Consider the following 19,977-nt stretch of genomic DNA (forward strand, 5'->3'; position numbering starts at 1 on the left):
TTTTACCTACAGATAGCTGAGCAGCAGAATGCCTTGCAGCTCACAGTAGTTTTGGATCATACCACATAATTTCAATTTACATACATTTTACTTGGTTATCCATAAATAAAATAGCTTCAGGTAAGGCATACTATATATAAATCATTGGATCTCAGTGGCTGAGTGAGTTTGGACATCAATATGACTGCTTGGAGGCAGGAGGCACTTATGAGACCAAAAAAATCTAGCTCTGTCCACTTTGGTGCTCATCAATGAACACCAGACAAAAATAATTCCAGGTGAACATTTTTATTATAAGAAAAAATTCACTACCTGAAATTTTAACATGTTACTGCCCTTTTACTCTCCCATAAGTTCAGTCCAAGAGGTTTATCAAAGACATAAACTCCCCTCCATATAATGTATGAAATATTTTAGTGTTTTTTCTGGCTGCTGAAGAAAAAGTCCAAATGCATGACCTTCATGTAGGAAGGGTGTTTAGGAGCTCTTCCTGTGGCTACCTGTAAATCTACTGTCACTCCAAGTTTTCTAGTCCTCAGAGCTGAAGTATGCATCTGAACTGAGAACTGCCTGACTCTCTTAACTCTAGAAATCAAAGTACTTGGGTGCCTTTTGTCTGCAGGTTCAGATCTGTAACAATCCATATTTCTGATTCATTTTACATCTGGCAATGGTAGTGTTAAGAAAGACCTTTTTTAACTACTGCTGTTTCTGTTTCACTCCCAAATTTTCAAAATACATTTTCTTGAGCCCATTTTCCCATTATAAATGTAACTGCTGTCTTTGCTTGGTTAAAAGATCTATACAAACACAGGACCATGTAGCAAGCTAATTTGTTCCCTGTGCTGTTTAAAAAGGGAGTGGAATGTGATGATATCCACAGAGAGGAAGAGAGTGGTATAGATCCTTCCCTGCTAATAACAGCATTAATAATGTTTAATGTACCTGGAAAAAGTAATTGGTTCAAATAAAACAAATTGGAATTTTAAGATAGTACCCTTTTTAATTGCACACCTTCCCATTACTGTATTTTAATCAGAATTTCCATCTATATGAAACCTTACTAGGTTAAATCAAGTAAGGAATATAAAAGCTATTTTGCTTATTTTCATTGTTAAATCCAAAAAGACTGCAAAGACACAGTTCCTGTTAAAGGAAAAAGTATTTCCCTACCATATTGTGTATGCTAGATTCTGCTTGGATGAAAGTGTTAAGATTTTGGTAGTGATTTTTTCCCAGTGTTTTTCCTCAATTAGTGTTATTCCAACATACATGCATGAAAATTTTCCTAAATGTCTAGCACCTGTGTTTGACAGATGAGAAAGGCCCCTATGACAGCCACCACCAAAGGGGCAGCCCAGTTACCACAACTGTGCTGGCAGTCCCAACAAAGCAGAGGGGGCTGGACAGTGCAAGTGGATTTGTGGTCCTCATGAACATGTTACAGCCTAGTCCTTCACAGAGACTTCCTGCCCACAGTGAAAGCTGCTTCTATTATTGAATAGGGGACCTGCAAAAAGTCCTGTGGATACAGATGCTCCAGACACTGGTGTTATCTGTATTGTCAGCACCTCCCTTTGCAAAGGCAATTATTTCAGAAATCAGAGAAAGTTGGGATGTGACCATTACTGTTAGTGTAAAACTGCCAGTAAATCCCCAGCTGTGACGAGTTTTTGGAGTCATCCTAATAGCAACAACATGGAACTGGCTAGCCATGAAATGTGATGCACCTAAAATTGAAAGTCACCAAGAAATGAAAAACTTATCTTTGCTAATTTTTGGCTCCCCTTGTACAAAGGCCACTGTTAACACACAGATTGATCCCTGAATCACACATGTAAAAGTTTTAAGTTTCCTAAGTTCTTTTCTCAGAGCTGTTTATTTGCAGTCCCTGGCACCTCCTGAGTGAGTGAAATACACCATATCATGTATGACAAATTTACAGCAGCTCTTTGAACTTCTCTTTTAATTTAGTATCTTACAGCTTTGTTTATCCTATGGCTATATGCATCTAGACATCCTTGCAAGAAACTGGCAGCAGAAATTCCCCAGACTTCTTAGGAGAATGGGTCAGCTTGTGGTGAGCATTGGTAAAGACTCTGCACCACAGTCAGAAATCTGCTTCCCAACAGCTGTAGGAGACTTACTGGAGTAATCTGAAATTCCTCAAGAGAAACAGGGTGCATTTCATATCCCAACCAAGGGGGAATTTTTTTTATATGTACTTTTTAGTGTCTCTGTTCTGTGTGATGCAGTGACTGTTAACAGTAGTTTCACTTCAATTTGCACAGCCATAAAGTATACATGACAGGAGACAGCAGGACATGGGACTACTGTAAATTGTCCTAAAATTCCTGGGATCTAAATGCTCCAGACTCTATGTACCCACGTGTAGAGCATGAAAACTTGGGATGCAGGCACTGTTCAGCAAAAAATTCTACTAGTCTCACTGAGGGTGAGGTCCCAGGCAGAAGGGCTCATAGTGAGAGTCCAGGCAATCTTCTTTTCAAGCATAAAAAGAGCACTAAAGAGAAATGTACTTAAGATAATTTTTTCTTGTCAGCTTGCCTGAGGAGAGAGGCACAGAGATAATGCCATGGAAATGATCATTTGCAGCAATGGAGAGCACTGCCTTTCTTACCTCCGTGGCTGCAGAACTGCCACCTAGGTCCCGGGAGACAAAAAGGTTGACAATGGGCCTACTTATTCGCTGAGTTGCCAAAATTAATGCCAAAGGCCACCAGAAACTCAGCATCTTCCTTATTGTAGCTTCTCCCTGCAACACAGGATAAAAAGAAAATGAAGTGAGTTTGGAAGAAAGCATGCAGTACACGACCAAAAGCATGGAGAAAGGTTTTCTGCTTTTCCCCTCCATTGTCAGTTTGGTACATTAATTTCAATAATTTTCAATATGAGGAGCCTAAAATATTTTCACTCATGGTAGCAATACTGATTCAAAAGATGTGTCATGGATCTCAATAAATATGCATAAGGTATCTATCTGCATAATTTTTTCTGACTACTAGACAAAGCTACATGAAAAACAATATGACATTTGAAGAAAAAGAGAAATTTTGATATCTCCTTCCATATGAAGTAAGGTGTTCCCTTAGTTCATGCTGTGCTGTCTTACAGCTCAGTACGGAGGTCCTCAGCAGACACATCCAAACTATGGAAGGCATTGTGTCACATGTGCTGTTGCTGGAATAATTTCCACCATGCCTCTTAAACTGAAAATGTTTTTCCTGCAGGACAGAGAGAAGGCCCTTCATGCACAGTGGTTTAATGCAGTATTACAACATAAAAAAAAAAAAAAAATCCACATAAAATTATTGAGTTCAAAAAACCACAAGCATGAAGACATACCCCCATTTCAGGCCCACTTCTGTCAGGAATAACATCATGTATGTTCCTGTAGTAGCCCAGGCAGAGCGTGGTGCACCGCACAAGTGCTCCCATGTATAGGGACAAGATTGGGATCAAGAGAGGCTCCCTGCACTCCAAGTGACTGTGAAGCAAAATGGCTACAAAAACAACCTGCAGAGAAAACAAACAGATGATTAACAAATTGTCTCTGTGCTTCTCCAGGGCCAACACACCTCCTGGCTGATTCCTGTCTGATTCCTACTAAGCAACAACTTGCATGGCTACAGTTCTACAGAAACTTTAGTCAGGATCCCTCAGGATTTGGTCATGTACATGAGAAGAACAGGAGTTAAATTCATACTCTATGACACAGGACTTGAAGTTTGGGCAGGTGACAGACTAGAACCCATAAATGGGAGAAGGCTGGCATGAAAGTCTGGCAGGGTCTGGCAGCAGGCATGTGGCTGAGGGTCACCCTTCCCAGGAGAATGTGCTATTCTGATACACACTGAGGCTGGAGACATGCTTCTAGGGTCAGCTTCTAAGCCCTACTGTTGTGGGGTTTTTTGGGCAGTGGGGAGGGTAGTTAAATTAAAATGCCAGATTTTTAAAATATTCACTTCAACATTTAGGAGCAGGAAGTCTTATGTCAACCTAATTTTCAGCTTTTTCGAGTGAAATTTCATTATTTCATTATTTGCTTTTCAGCTGAGAGCCACATTAATGTAAATTAAATGGAAACTTTCAGGCTAATGAACAGTTCATAATTCTGCCTCTTAAGACTAAATGCTCAATCTGTAAAATGTAAAGGAACTGATTAATATATTATTCTCTTTGTTAAGTACAGAGTGGATGAAATGCCTGTAAAATTCCAAATGACTCAGGATGGGGGGCACAACTGGAAAGCCAACTGTGTTTGGTGCTGTGAAGAGCGGAACCAGGACAATCCTGCCAGGACATTCTGACATTTCAAGTGAGTTACAAGAAATAAGATACACATTGTTCAGGTGCAGATTCTCTCCTTCATTGCTAGAGCTGTAGAAGTAGTTAAGAAAAACCACGCTCTGCAAATGTTCCTGAGGCAGGCCACAGTGCTTATGAGGGTTTTCAATCCTAAAAAAACATTGCTTTTCAGTAAATAGAAGCAAAGTCAGTCACAAAGAGTGTGCACATGAAGCTACCCAGGAAAAAGTGGCTACTGCCTGTGCCCCTACTTCCTGTGTGGGGTGCATATGTGGGTGCAGAGTTCTGGGCTATGACAGCCACAACTTTTTGTGTTCTGGATTTGCTCTTGCTCTGTGTAGTATTCTGTTGAGAGAAGATGACAGGTGTCTTATTCTTCACAACCCTGGCACCCCCCCTCACCAGCCGCTGTGGAAAGGGCACGGCCAAAATAAGAATTTGTTTCTGTATTTAGCTCACATGGCCTCACAGCCAGGGTCAGGAAACTTTGTGGGTCACATCGGAACAAGAGCAGACCCTGAGGGCTAAGGTCATTTGCAGTAATTGGTATTATCTCTGGGGATTTAGTGCACTACTGTAGTGGGGCAGAGCTGACAAATACAGAGTAGCAATTGACTGAACAGCTCAACCTGGTTTATGGTTTCCTTATGTTTAGTGGAAGGAAAATGCTACAGAAAATTGAACTGAGTGCCATTGACTTCATATTTCCTTCGATGTCGTACTGTTCTATCCTCTTTCTTATCCAGTCATTACACCATAGAGCTGGTAATGGGGCACTACAGCAACTGTTTACAGTTGCTGGGATTCTTCATTTCCAAATATTTTTATATGTTTTCAAATGAGGGCTGTATGTTGGTTCTTAAATGCTACAACATGTGTATGAATGTTGTTTTTTCAGTGTGCCTAACACAAAGCGATAGGATGGTTAACAACTCCCTTTTGAAAGTTCAAAATACATTTTGTCTTCTCTGAATCACCCAGGGGTTATCACCACAGACCCCTTCTGGAGCACTTCTGAGCCTTCACCTTTTGGAACAGTAATAAGTACTCAAAGGTGGCTTACACTGCATTTCCTTGGATTAGACACCCTGTGCACAACTGACAGATCAGCTGGAGAATCATGCCTTCACCTCCAGCTCAGGATTCACTGGAACTGTGCAAAGTGCTGGGGAGAATGTACAGAGAGAGAAAGATCTATTTCAAAACATTCTCTCAGCCTGAGGATTGGTAACAGCCCGTGGTCTCCTTGCCTGACCCTTCTTTCCCCAAATGTACACGTGTACGTACAGAACTTGTTTCTCAGCCATTATGAATACGGCTGTGGAAGTGCTCCAGGACACGACCCCAAGGCAAACAGCCTGGGAACTGACTTGATCCAGTCAAGTGAGACTGTCCTAAACCACAGCTGCCAGCAAACAGCCTTCACATGATGAACAGTCAGAGGGCAGCACACAAGATTACCTCCTCTGGTGTCTTGCTTGTGGAAGAGAGAGAAGGCACAGAGAGACTGTCTGTACTAGAGAGCTCCTGTTTAGGAAAGCATCTGCTCCATAACACAATGGGAACAGTGGCTTCTATGAGGAGCCTTTACCTGAGCTATGACATCTGAGATGGAGGCACATCCCACTAGGAAACTGTACTTGTGTTTCAGCAGAATCCCAGCATGGGTCCATGCCTGAAAAAGAGACAGAGAAAAGCTTGGGAAGTGATTATGATACTGTGATTGATTTCAGGTCCAAGAATGCTGTTTCCTGGTTGCTACACTGTACACAAACAACCTGCAGCAGTACCTGTTGTCAATCTGGGCAAACATTAGGCATTAATGCAGAGAAAGCACTGTTGCATTGAGTTCCTCAATGTTGTCAGGCTGGCAGGGAGAACAGGGATAAACTTACAGACTGTATAGACATTTCTGAGCACATCTAGTAAGAAAGCAGCCCTTCACAAATCAGATGTGCACAGGATGAATTATCATAGTAAATCTAATACATTTAATAAATCTAATAAATGATAAATCTAATAAATGCACCTGCTGGATGCGCCTCAGAAGTGTAATATTCATTGGCCCACTGAGTTACACTGAGTCCTGTCTGGAAAAGAAATCCAACTTATTTTAAATGATCCCACTTCTTTTATTGTCAGCAACTGTTTCAAGCAGACAAAGGGGTGAGAAAGTGGTGGAGGCATTAGCATGAGAAAGTTCTCCTCTACCAGTTTTACACACAGGTAGAGGCATTAAAGAGAGCTGCCACATTTTCAATGAGCCTGGTGACCTGGGAAGCAGCAGCTCTGCCCATGTGTGGCTTCCTAGCTCAAGCATTTGAGATATACTTGTGTTAGCTGTGCTTGCAAAAACTGATGGTAAGAAACATCTTTTTGACAAATTTGCTCTGAGAAATGATTGATTTTATTCCTTGTGAGCTCTGCAGGTCTGGGAATGCGTGGCAAATCCAAATCTTTCACTACAAATCAGAATGAGGTCACATATGGACAACCAGTGCAGCTCATCACAAGACTACCAGTGCTTTCCAACAGGCACATACTGTAACTCTGACAAGGCAGCTGAGGTTTTTGACATTTGTCATGATCTCTGAATGTTTAAAGTCCACTCAGACAATTTCTCCATGTAGCAGGAGATGAGTCAAGGTATGTAGAGAATTACTGCTCACCAAGGACACCCCTTACTTCTGCATACTTCAGTTTCCCATCAGGTAACAAAGTTTGTGAACTAAGGTCACAAAAACACAGCATTAACATTAAATTTCAGTTCTGAATCAGGCACTCACCATGGCATCCATAAAAGGGAAGGCAGCAAGATAAAGGAAGGCCCTCCGAGTTTTACTTCCCACTGATTCATCCACATGGTGCAGCTTATTGATAATGTAATACCCCAGGTCACTATATGCTGTAAAGAAACAAGGTAAGAATGAAAAACAAAGCTTGCATATGGACACTTGGGTGAGATATTCAGAAGTACCTGAAAGGCTGTAATGCCTTGGAGCTCAGACACACATCCACTTAGCAAGCAGCTGCAAGGGCTTCAGATACTGCAGCCTCACCAGCTGCTGTTTATGACTAAGAAGTGCTCTCATGGTTCTTTTTAAAGTAACCTTTGGCAGAGGCGTGATAACAAATGGCTGGGTTGGGAGATGAGTATAGTAAGTGCCACATCTGTTTGCTAAATGAACACACTGGTACTCCAGAAAATCTACTGCTCCTTCATTAAATCAAGGCTCTTTGTTAGAAAAGCTTTTTCACCAGGCATTGTGTATTTCATGGGATTCAGTGCCTTATAAATGCTGAAACCATCTATTATCACTGCATTCTCATGACATTACCTGTAAACCTGCCCAAAGCTGTAAAAGGATACAGTGATTTGTGATGGCATGCAACAAATCACACTTGTTATGTCTCTCCCTTACTCTGCCTGACAACCACCTCTGCCAGGACTGTCAGGACACTGTGCTTTGCTATGCAGTCCCTGGGCAGCCTTGACCTGCCTGAGTTCCTTCCTTATCTAGAGCCAGCACCTCCAGAGCCACAGGTCAGAACAAGGCACCTCTGGAAATCAGGGGGTTCCCACTCCTGATTGCCAGCGTGTTCTTCACCGTCCTGTCTCAACCCAAGACACCTTTTAATGTTGGACAACTCTCTCTTTCCAGGCCTTTCTTCTCAAAGTGTTGGGTTGAAGGCTCTACAGACATGGGAAGTCCCCACACAGCTCTCTGCAGAACTGCTTACAGTTCTGTTTGTACCCATGTTATACAGCTGTTTTAAAAACCTCAGTGTTCTCCCAATAACCAGGAATAACAAAGGCTGTGACTGGGGTCTGAACTATGGAGACAAATATAATATGCAGAGGTAAATAATACAAATCAGCTTTAACTTTTTATAAACTATGTTCTAGACCTGCACATCATTACTTGATTTCCTCTATACACTTGCAATAGTTGTTACAAGAATTATTAGGCTGTAAAGCCAATCTCCCCCAAGGCAAATAATGGCAGAATTATTTGTGTCTGGGGAACCTTATTTCACTTCTCTCCTACCTGAGTATTTTCTAAGTTAACTACTTCAAATGTGAACATCTATCTAATTTTCCATTTATAACAACCCTATTATTTTTGTACAAATCTTCATATAGGGTATTTCAGGAAAGATCCTTTTCATGCATGCAGGTCTCATAACTTGATTGACAAACGCTAACATTAGTCATCAAATTCAATCCTCTTAGCCTAAAACTGCCTTTCATAACTTGTAAACAATATTTGGAAGCAATTAAAGAGGAGTTTAGGTTGTCATTGTTTTGTGATGGCTTAGAGATACAGCAGTTAAATGATTAACAGAACCGAAAATACTATTTGAGTCCAAATAAGACAGTGTAAACAAGATAGTAAAATAAAAGAAGGTGGTATGACAGCACTGTGAACAAACACAAGCCTCATTCCAGATAACCAGGACTGCCCAAAAGCTGCTAAAAATGTTTAAAACTCCTCCTTTCCCTATGCTGTTCCCTATCTACATGTCTTTCATCTGAACTATAACTGTTAGACTCAGTCTCCAAATTGACTGAGTGAATCCCAAGTTGCTTAGCCATCTTCCTGACACACTCCCAGCCTTGTTTCCTTTTGAAGAGGGTTGGGGAAGAATTTTAAACCAGGACTCCAACTTTTCTTCAGTTCTAAGAAGGCAGTTTAGTCCCTTAAGTGCTCAGGTGCTTGTTGCAGTTCAAACATCAAGCACAGCCTCTTTGTATTTTTGCATGAATAGCCATGCACCAATCTTCACTTGGTGTTTTGAAAACTCTCAGCTACGAACGGTTTTTTGCATGGTAAGTCCTTGTGGAATCAGTAACCTTTTTGTCTCTAAAGGCCATTGTGGGTAGTTTTTTTGGTTGATTTACTATTACAGAAAAATTCACCGAATCAGAGGGTCAGAGGATGAACTAGTCTCACTTTTTAGAAAAGACTAATAGTTTATTGGCAGGGCATTCTCAAGGCACTTATGCCATTACAACTCATAGCATCACATTTTTAAGGTTTCTAGGGATATCAGCACTGAGCTCTGTACTCATGAAAGATTTTCTTTTTCCTCTCCCCATCAAAAAAAAGTTTAACTGCATTTTGTAATGTGATTTGGGTTTTAAATATGTAATGGTTGAACTTAAAACATTATTTTCAAAATAGTCAACTATTTCATATGTCAGTGAAAGCACACAATCACTTTCCCTGATGTCCATGAATGTTTTTGCCCTCACAAAGAAGGATTTAGCAAGCTGAGATTCACTGACAAACATAGAGGCATGTGTCACTGAGCCATGAATCAAGCAATTGCTGATGCAATTAGAACTTAACCTTGGCCAACCTTACAAACTTATTATGAAGAATGGTACAAAATTAATAACACAGACAACAGAGCCAGAGAGTATTACATGAATCTAAAGCAGATGGCACTTCCCACTTCTTGCATCATTTCAACTAAAACAGAAAAGTCAAGACAAGCTGCTTGTTTGCTCTTCTCTAGTACCTCATTTGTTTTGCTATGTCTAAGGATCTGATTTGCTACAGAGGCTAAGCAGGAATTCTTGCTTAGCGAGAATTAACTTTTGGTTTTTCCAGTTGAGTTTTAAGACCCAGGTCAAGAACTGACACTGAAAACTGTACACCTAATTGGAACTCTTGGTCCCTACACGGATTTCTCTACAAGCCAATTACTATCACACAAACTTCAGACACCCTTAAAACAACACACTTTTAATGATGCCAGCAATCTCAGACAAATACCTGTACTATAGTTATTTTGGAGCTGACTGCTACTGAGCATGTCATACTTAAATCACAAAGAAAAAACTCTCAGAGGAAGTGACACCATTTACTTCCAGACACGGAGCTACATATGTCAAAAATAGCTTTACCAGAAGAAAAAATCCAAAACATGATTTTGGATAAAGTGTGTTCTTTCTAGACACATTCCATTTACATACTTTGCTGCCAGTTTTAAAAATGAACTTGGAAACTTGAGAAGTAACAAATCTATTCAGCTGCTTGTCAGAAAGATGGTTCACATGGCCAAACGGATGCTCATGAGTTTCTCAACCACAGAATGTTCTGAGTTGAAACAGACACACAAGGACATGTGTGGCCTGTACAAGGACCAAACCCACAACCTTGGTGTTATTAACACCATGCTTAATGCACTGAGCTAACTTGTTCAACTAAGGGATTTGGGCAGATAGGAAAATACCAATGTGAAAAAACAATAGCAAAACTTCATTTGGAGATGCCACAGGGTATATAGATTTCCTTATGTCTTTGGTTAGCTTGAATGTAAAACAGAAGAGAAAGCCTCTGTTTTCCCATGTGAAAGCTCAGATTGGTGTTTAAGGTGTTGAGATTTTTCTTCTTTGCTCATTATAGTAATACATAAATTAAAGAAAACCAAAACAGCTTAGGAGCATCTCAGTGAAGACTGATTACTGCAACCATATTTTTCTGTGCTCAGGTCTAGCTCCAAAATTGCATTACATAGATTTTCCCAAATCTATGAATGACTTTTAGTATCTGAAATATCTTCATATAAGCCAACATTTTGTAAGTCTCAAAATTATCCTGTTTTAACTGAGACACAATCACTGCTATCCAAAAGTGCTTTCTTCTTTTGTCCTGAGTAGCTTGTTGAAAAGCAACTGCCCCTGTTGTGGGAAAAGGGTGGGGGCAGCCAGGGAAGCATGTTACTGCTTTAACAATGACCATGCTGAAGTAGGACAAATTTTTAATGAATAACATTTTACTTTTATTTAGAGAGGAGGAGCATGGAGAAAGCAGCAAGCCCAGATATATTCTGATTTGTGTTTCTGTGCTGTCCTTTATTCCAGGGAAAAATGTTTAGCATACCCCAGAATAGTGATCTTGTTGGAACAAGACTGAGTAAAAGAAATACCTCAGTTTATTACAATCCACTCTGTAATTCCTAGTCTCTAGAAAATTCCAGTAGTGTTACACTGGAATTGCTGGGATTACACCTATGTCTCAATTCCTATGGAGATTTTTAATGTACATGCAGTGACCATGCATCTGGAAAGTTCAAAAGTATCAGTGGAATTGCCAGGAACTGCTGAAGTGCTGCCATGTGCAATCTGTGGCCCATGCTCAGCAGCCTGACAGCAATAAATAGGCACAAAGCAAACCACTCAAGTGTCTTGGCCATCCAATCTGCCATAGATTACTGCAGAAGTTAACCTACACTTAAGTTCCAACCTTTTTCTCCTGGTGATGACAATGATCCATCATATTGTTTTAATCAGGGATAGTAAAAAGCAAAGAGGATATTTCCTCAAAGTAACTGCTGTCCTGTCATTTCTGGAACTACTGAGAGTTATTCAAAACGAAATAAGCTTTCTCAGTATACTATTTCTCAGTAAACAAGTGAAACTAGTGAAAAGTTGTGTTGTAAACTAGTGAAAAGCAATAAAACAATGCTGTTTTATTGCCAAAGGAAATGTGCATACTCTTCATGACACTGATGTTAAAAGGCTCACTTAGTATGGAGGGCTTACCAGCAACACTAAGAAATGCATTATGTTAGCATAATGTTATATAAATGACTTTTCTCCTCTATCAAGCTGGCAATTTTGAAAGATGTCAAAAATATGCTGAGACAGGCTTAGCATCTTGAATCCCTTCTCTTACAGCCACCAAAAAGCCAGTCTCTGAAATAACAGGACACTTTAGACCCTGGCTCCATAGTGACCTTCCCACCAGGAGACTAATTGGTGGCACTAGCTGCCCTCAGAGTAGCCCAGGGCAAGGAAGGCAGAAAGAATATTATATTGCAGATCACATCTGAAACAGCCAGTCGAGGAATACTGTACTGACAAGTTTACAGCAGCAAGCATTGGAAGCAGGATGAGAACATGGCTTTGAATCCCTTTGGCCAACTTGGTTCTCAGTTGCTACTGCTACCAGTACAGGCGCGTGACAGGAGCTGCAGGTGAGGACTTTGCAGACCTTCCTAAGGATGTGGCTGGGTGATGACTGAGGGGCCCAGAGCTGGCAGCTGTGAGTTCAAGTGGTTTAGCTCAGCCAGTCACTGGCAGTGAGGATTGTGTGAGCCCCAGGAGGGAAGCAGCAGTGGGAAGCTGGTGCTGAAGCAATGAAGCATGAGTCAGGTGGGTGAAACGCTCTGGTTTGATATTTTCCATGAGTAGAGGCCACTGTTTGTGAGGAGCTTTGTGTGTAGACTGCAAATAGTCTCTATCACAGTTGGAAATGTGGTGATTCATCGTGGTCACTGTGTTTCCACCATCATTTGTTTTCTTCCTTTTGGTACTGCTTATTTCATTGGGCTTTTTGTTTTCTGTTTCTTCCTGGGCTTTGACAATCCATGGCAGATAGACATGTCATCTTCCTTAGCCCTATATTTACACCATGTGGAAAAAACAAGTAGTCCCCTAAGTGTTATTTTTTTTCTTTTTGATCCATCAAGCACCAGGGACCTGTATTTGTGTCTCTTGTAGATAGCCTGTGGTGGGTTTGCAGCTGCTGGGGAGCACTTGCAGGTCCTAGGAGGCCGCCTGTCACTGGGCTCCTTCTCTTCTTCCTGCTAGGCAGGCTGTGGATCTGTGGGTCAGAGTAAAATAATCAGGACTTGAAACAGGTTCAAAGGAAACTTGGAACATAAAATTTGGCCACATCACCCAGGCAATTGGTGCTAGAATCTGACTAACTCCATTCCCTCAGGCGCTCTGCCAGTCTCTGCTGTGGCCTTTGCATATTTTCAGGCATAGACAAGTTAAAATACCAAAAAATATTTTGCAGTCTGTCACCATAAAAAGCTGAAAGATTGCGTGCAGTCCTTTAATTCAGGACTTTAAAGCATGGTAAGCACAGCCTCTTTTTTTCCCCAGTGTCTGCCGAGTGCATTTCAGAGGGTCTGAACCCAGCAGGGCTCTACTTACAGGCAAAGGCAAGAAACTTAGCTGACAGGTTTTCCAACCATTGTTCCAAACACCTCCTTTGAATAAGATGTCCCACATGGAAAATCCAGTTATGTCTTTCACCTGGAAATCTGATAGTTACACTTAAAACTTTCTTAAAATCTATTCTAGCTTAAAATAAAATACTGTATGACTAGAAAATAACTTTTTATCCAGCTGGCAAAGGCAAATCTTTGACCAGCACTGGCAGACAAGCAAGTGAGCAACTAGAAGAGCAGCTCTGGGGGATGAAGAAATATTCCAAGCAAAGAAATATGAGAGCCAAATGTACAAATGGGCCAAAATTTATAACACTGACTCAATAAAACAGCTTCAAATGTAAACATGTTTAAGAAGTGACCAGTTGAAATCAGTGAATTATATTAACTGGATTCAGTTTATAAAATTAGCAATATCTAATCCCTGGCACACATTAGCAATATCTAATCCCTGGCTAGTGAGCCATAACTGTAAGCATTTTTTATGACTGTAACATGGAGCAAAGCTAAATAGCACAGGGCTCGCATACCAGTGGTGGAATAAGAGATATGATGCTCAAAACAAACTATAGTGCTTGGGAGGCACATAGAGCTGGTGAATATAGCTGGCAGCCAGAAAAAGGGTAAGAGCTGGGGGCATTTGTGTTTACAAAGATGGATCTTGAACCTACTCAGGCAGGAACTAAAATAGTCCTATTCTATTCTATTCTATTCTATTCTATTCTATTCTATTCTATTCTATTCTATTCCATGCCATTCCATGCTATGCCATTCCATTTCACATGATGAACTGCAGCACATGTTGCCCTTGAGATAATAACAGCCTGATAATGAATGCTCTCTTTGAGGCCACTCTGAGATTTCACAGCAGTTCAGGATGTTGCCTTTATACTTGCATTTCCCATTTTTTTGTGATGGAATGACACCCTACTGGTGCTGATCCAATCCAGTGCCTGTCGACCAACACATGCCTCCATAGGCTGTCACAATTACCTCCTCCCTCCCACCCCTTAAAACTCTCAACTTTTTAGGATTTTACCTGCTCAATGCAGTGCACTCTCTGCTTCTTCCTCTGGAATCTCCTGTTCCTCGTTGCTGTGGTCCAGAGGTTTCAGCTCTGCAGAATGAGCCAGAAGGTGCAGAGAATCTTGTGGAGTTCTCGGAGAGGATGAAGTTAAAAGTCTTCCAAGTTAAATGGCTTTTATTGCTGTGGCTGATGCTTGAGCTGATATCCCATTTTTGTAGGCTCTCAAAAACTGGCAAATCCTGTGGCTGCCTTTTTTAATGTTCAGTTTGTGTCTGCTTGTGTATTTTCTTTGTTTCAGAGTACACTCAGGGAGTTGGTCAGTTTGGTACAAATTGCTCTTACTAACCTCTTCCTCACAGATTAATTATTCAACAGAAGTGGATGATGCCTAGCAGCAGTAGAGAGCACTACCTGATAGTTTAATGAGGATGCTGGCTCTTGCCTGCTGAGAGTTTGTACTGTGAGATAAGTAGCAAAGGAATAGGTACAGAAGGAGTACACCAACAATGCCATCAAGAATGACAAACAGCCCTAGCAAGCACACCTGGAAGTCTTGCCAAACCAACCCACCAGATACTGCTGGCTGATCATTACTACTTCACAGTAACACTGAGCTATCAGCTTCAGGGAACCTGTCACCCTCATCAACATTTTGCTCACACACCTGACTGAAAGAGATCAGCAGCATGCTTTGTTTCCAGGCAGGAGAGCCCTGTGCTTAGAATCTGCTCCTTAATAGCCTGTTTAAAAAGCAATAAAAATTGCGTGGATAGGCAAGATACCAGCCCAAGAGAGCTCATCTCTTCTGCATCTCCTGCTGTACTTACAAAATGAAATATTAAGCCTACAGCTTAAGCAGTGTGAAGAATGGATGAGGGAAACAAATTAAAAGTCATATTAACTAGACATGAAGTGACCTTACCTATTAAAGTATGAAATACAGCAGCTACAGCGCCAGCCACAACCATGCACAAAACTGCTTTGGTCCTGTCTCTCTTGCTGTTCACAAACACCAGACCTACATTTTTGAAGTCACTCATGGGACCCGTGAAGAACTTCATCAGGGAGTATGCCAGCCCATAGCTGGCCAACATTTCCACAGCATCTTCCTTGACAGCAGCAATGCCCCTGTTCAATGCCTGTGGAAACACAGAAAGAGCAAATGATGTAGTGCATGTGGAGGGGTACCAAACACAATCTCCTGCACCTGGTTTCTGAAGGAACAAACAAGTTTAGCTGCCAATGTTTTCACCCAAAGCTGGACTTTATTTCTTTGGATTCAGCAGCAATAACTTGTGACCTGTGACACAGGCAAGATAATTCAATATAGATTAAATTCAGGTAGACTCAAAGATAAAGTAAATATCTACTTTTGAAGTATACAATGGAACTTCTGCCATACCAGAAGTCAGTCTCTTTGCTTTTTAGAGTAATTTTATGGCCTGGTAATGGATAATACAAAACCACTGAAATACTGCTGTGAGGTTTCAGCCATGATTTCACCAGAACATAGTCCTTGCAGCTCATTTTTACAGGCAAAAGTTCTGACATACACTCAAAGTTAAGGAGCTAAAATTTTTTTCCATGTAACAAGCTTTTCACAATATCCTATGTAGTTGCTGCAAATAGCTGATATTAGTCTATTACTTTCATTGTTTAATGAGGCCAAATATGCATGTGATTAAACATAACTGATCTCCTTTCATGTAGTTGACATATACATATTTGTGTATATGCAAATTTGTGTATTTGTATTTGATACCATATTCATTTATATGCCCTTGTAGGAAATTTAAAAATAACTACAGCACATATCTTTCAAGACATATTCAGGAACAACTAACTTACTAATTTATTCTAGGTCTGTGTTTAGGAAATGTCTGCCAATTAATTACTGAGAATTAGACATTATTTTTATAACTAAGGTGAGCTGTAAAAAAGATGTATAACATTTCTTCAGATTCCAGCTTGAACCAAAATGCTTCTAAAGTATTGAATAAAAATGACAGAATGACAAATTTTATCTGCAGTGTGACAGCATCAATCATCTGGTACACCCAGCAAACTGTTGAAACAGTATTAGATTCAAAAAGCATGAAGGATGAAATATGATTTTGTTTTAGCAAGTATTTAGTTCCTATGGGTTACAGCTGATGTGTGTTGACAGGGCCATGGCAGTGAGGCCAACCAGAAACATCTCTCCAAGCCACCATCCAAACCTCACAGACACTTACACAGTTCAAATACTCTTTTATTTGAATGAACAAACCAGCTAGAGTATCATCAGGTAATTGTGGTGAAGTCCTTACATTTCAAATGTAAGCATAAACTTTTTATTGCAGCTATTTGACTTTATTTGCCCTTCCAAAAATCATACAAGCAAGCAACTCCTATTGACTTGAAAAGAACCTGCATCCCTGATGTAGAAATGAGCCTTTTTCCTACTGTTCTTTTCCACTCTTTCTATAATATATTCTTAATTTTTCAGACTAAAGCTGCACTGTCGACAGAGCAAAAAGCTGTAGAAAATACAAACTTCACCTTTGATGTCTGCCAAATCTCTCTCTTTTAATGTGCTCTGACCTGAATGCCTGAAGCTCCAAATATTTTCATCTGTCTTGCTTCAGTTTGTTCCTTTCTGAAAGCACCATGTGCTAGATATGGAATAGCTGCAGCTGCTATATGTAACTATTCCTGGGATATAGACAATTCCGTCTATTGCATTGATATCAGTTCAAATTATATTAAATCTGCTCATGCCAAAAGCACTAGTGTGTGCACAAAAGTGTATTCAAACAATTTGTGAAAGACTGTGGCCTCTGAAATGAATAGTCAATTGTAGTTGTCTTTTGTGATGATACTTGTGATGGTGAAGCAATCATTTCAAGGTGTATACAGAGTTACAATCTTCTAATTTAAACCTGCTAAAAAGATGCCTAATCTGCCAATTGCTATTGCCAGTAATAGACAAACAGGCCTTAATTATGCCAAATAAAGGGTTCCTTGATCATGGCTCTTCCCCTCTTTTTTCTTCTGTCAAGAATGAAATATTTCTTGCAGCTTCAATTTAAAGAGAAACAGCTAACCAAAATCAGGCAGGCTAGTTTAGAAACTTCTCATCACATGTAAACAGCTGGATTATTTTCAGCAGTTTCACAAGCACAAGTGCTTTCTTCCTGCTTTGTACAACTACAGAATACCAGAGTCTGTGGAGGATGGTAATCCACTTCTGACAAGGTCATGGTATAAACATGGCTTTAAGAAATAACTTTTTGTCAAAAGGCATGGCACTATGATCCCTCTGCAGAGAGAAACCTTTGCCTAGCACGGACCTCATGCCAGTGAAAACAGCTCCATATGACTCTGGCCCCAGGGTAACTAAGTTTTTCCATCTAAGTAGGACAGACAGAAAGACTTGAGCACTCCTCTTTCTCTCACTCTGGTTTTACTGATCTCTTTTGAATGAACAAATGACAGCCAAGTAGATAGCCTCTGAGTAATGCTCCCTGGAGACACCCTGTGTACCAGGTTAGGTAAACTGGCAAAATCCAAAAGGGACTTCTGCAAGAGATATGCTGCCATTAATTTTACTCCTGTGGAACGTGTGGCTGACATGATGAAATATTCTAGAGGCTAGGCTTGAAAAAGCAATCCTTCTAAATGCTTCTTTGGAAAGATCCTTAGGAAATGAACAGTCAATAGGGCTGTGTTTAGGGATGGTTTAGCTTCTGTAGCCTTTTCCTTTTTCACTTTAAGATGTCAATATAAAACTCTTCATCCTCAATTTTCAACTCCCTATGAAAACTTGCATAGCTTTTCTCCCCTATGTACTTCCAAATATTTTTGCTGCTGAAGCTGTTGATGCCATATTTGATAGCCTAAAATTCACAAGAAATCCCAGATAACTGATAAGCTGCTTTGGTGTGCAGTATGAAAGGCACAGATACTTGATCTTTCATGGCATGCCAGCCACGCAGTTGGCAATCTTCCAGTCTAATTTCCTGTTAGATTTCCAATTAAATCTGTCATAAAGGAAGGCAATATCAACCAGGGCAAGGCCTCCATTTTTTAATCTGACTCTATTTTGAACCCTTTTTGTATGAACAGAAATCAATAAGGAAACTTCATCAGTAGCATCTGTATCACAAGCAAGCATCCCTCTGCAGAGATTTGTGTAGCTTGTTGGTGAAGTCACACAGAACTAGGCAGCAATAATACTAATGACAATATTTAACACAGCATGTTAGCTTGATCATACACATTTCAGGTGTCATCCTACTTTGAACTGGCCTATTCATACCATACTTGATGGCATAACTAGGCAATCCAGATGCTGGAAGACAGGCAGATGTTGGTGACATCACCTTTGCCAGAATCCTAATGAACCACTAATCTAATACAGTAGTAGGTGAAAATGTCACAGTAAAGTGCAATTGATCAAATGTGATTAAAACAAAGCCATAGATATCGCTGACCTTTCCTCTAGAAATAACAGAAAAAACCCCACAGAACAATTCCAGGCAGAGCACAGTCTGGTAGACACATGGACAGTTTAGCTGAAGTTTAGCTGAAGTGTTTTAGTCCTAAAACACTTCTCAAAAAGGCAGGCACGAAGATGCACTGTTACTTCTATGCAATGTCTTCTGTAACACATTTGTTACCACTAGAAAGATGAAATCTTTACTCAAGGACTGCTAGCAAGCCTTTAAACCTTTTTTAAATGAATAATGGTGTGCTGTCTTTAATGTTCACTACAATCAGAGAGGAGCAGCATTTTTAAATTCCCATCCAGAAGATTCAAGTCAGAGGAATATCAGTTACTGGCTTACATTGCAAGCCAGTAACCATGTCTTTACAATTGGGTACTGCAGCTGGATTTAGCCTTTCAGAAGGAACCTATGAGACATTTATCAAATTTCTAGGACATGCATAATGGATGAATCCAACAAACGTTTGCATGCAAATGCAGTGATTTGAAAAGCAACAGTTGTGAGAAAAATGTCAAAGGTCTAACTTGTCCTATTTTGCATGAACTTTTAGCACTATTCACTGATGTTGGCAGAAAAGGTTTGGTTCTAATCTAGGGCTACACACCTCTGTTGCCAAAAATTCAAAGGCTGTCTCTTAAGCTGGCTCCATAGAGTTTGACCATTATTCACATGATACTCCCTCCCCAGAGACTACTGGATATTTTACTTAGTATTGATTCAAAAGTATAATATTTTTTTTAAATCCACCAGGAAAGCAACATCTATTGTACAAGTTTTCTTCTGTTTTTAAAACTGATTATTACCTACGCACTATCTACACTTCACTAGTCTATATCTAACCATGCAACACTTTCTACTTCATTTGAAGTTAAATACTGATTGTGCAGTCAATACTTGACCACAGTGAACAGGAGGATGTAAAATCCAAGAAATGTAATTTTTGTCAATGCTCAATTTTGCTTATTTCAGAAAAACAGAATGTGACATACTGGAAGCTGGCATGTTCCTACGACTTGTTTGAAACTGGGACTCTGCCCGAGATGTTTTCAAGTCTGTCCAAGCTAGTTATCTACTTACAGGTGACATCAAAAACCTGCTCAATTTGGCAGTATCTTGGTCAAATGCATGTTTGGTTCAGCAAACATTTGTAATGTGTTG

The 19,977-nt window shown here is 40.2% G+C and overlaps 1 protein-coding gene across 1 annotated transcript in view; it reads right to left on the minus strand.

Moving 5' to 3' along the window:
* The window catches only part of ANKH (ANKH inorganic pyrophosphate transport regulator), a 97,803-nt gene that overhangs the window by 26,417 nt on the left and 51,409 nt on the right, over nucleotides 1-19,977 (minus strand). The window contains exons 2-6 of the mRNA XM_054284558.1: nucleotides 15,252-15,468; nucleotides 7,116-7,234; nucleotides 5,921-6,004; nucleotides 3,367-3,537; nucleotides 2,642-2,776 (exon numbers count right to left, since the gene is read on the minus strand). Of these exons, the coding sequence (XP_054140533.1) occupies nucleotides 2,642-2,776; nucleotides 3,367-3,537; nucleotides 5,921-6,004; nucleotides 7,116-7,234; nucleotides 15,252-15,468 (726 nt within the window). The remainder of the gene's footprint in view (nucleotides 1-2,641; nucleotides 2,777-3,366; nucleotides 3,538-5,920; nucleotides 6,005-7,115; nucleotides 7,235-15,251; nucleotides 15,469-19,977) is intronic.

Source organism: Melozone crissalis, unplaced genomic scaffold (assembly GCF_028551555.1).
Source record: "Melozone crissalis strain CALT ecotype California unplaced genomic scaffold, PUWL_Pcris_2 ptg000042l_1, whole genome shotgun sequence".
NCBI classification, from domain to species: Eukaryota; Metazoa; Chordata; class Aves; order Passeriformes; family Passerellidae; genus Melozone; species Melozone crissalis.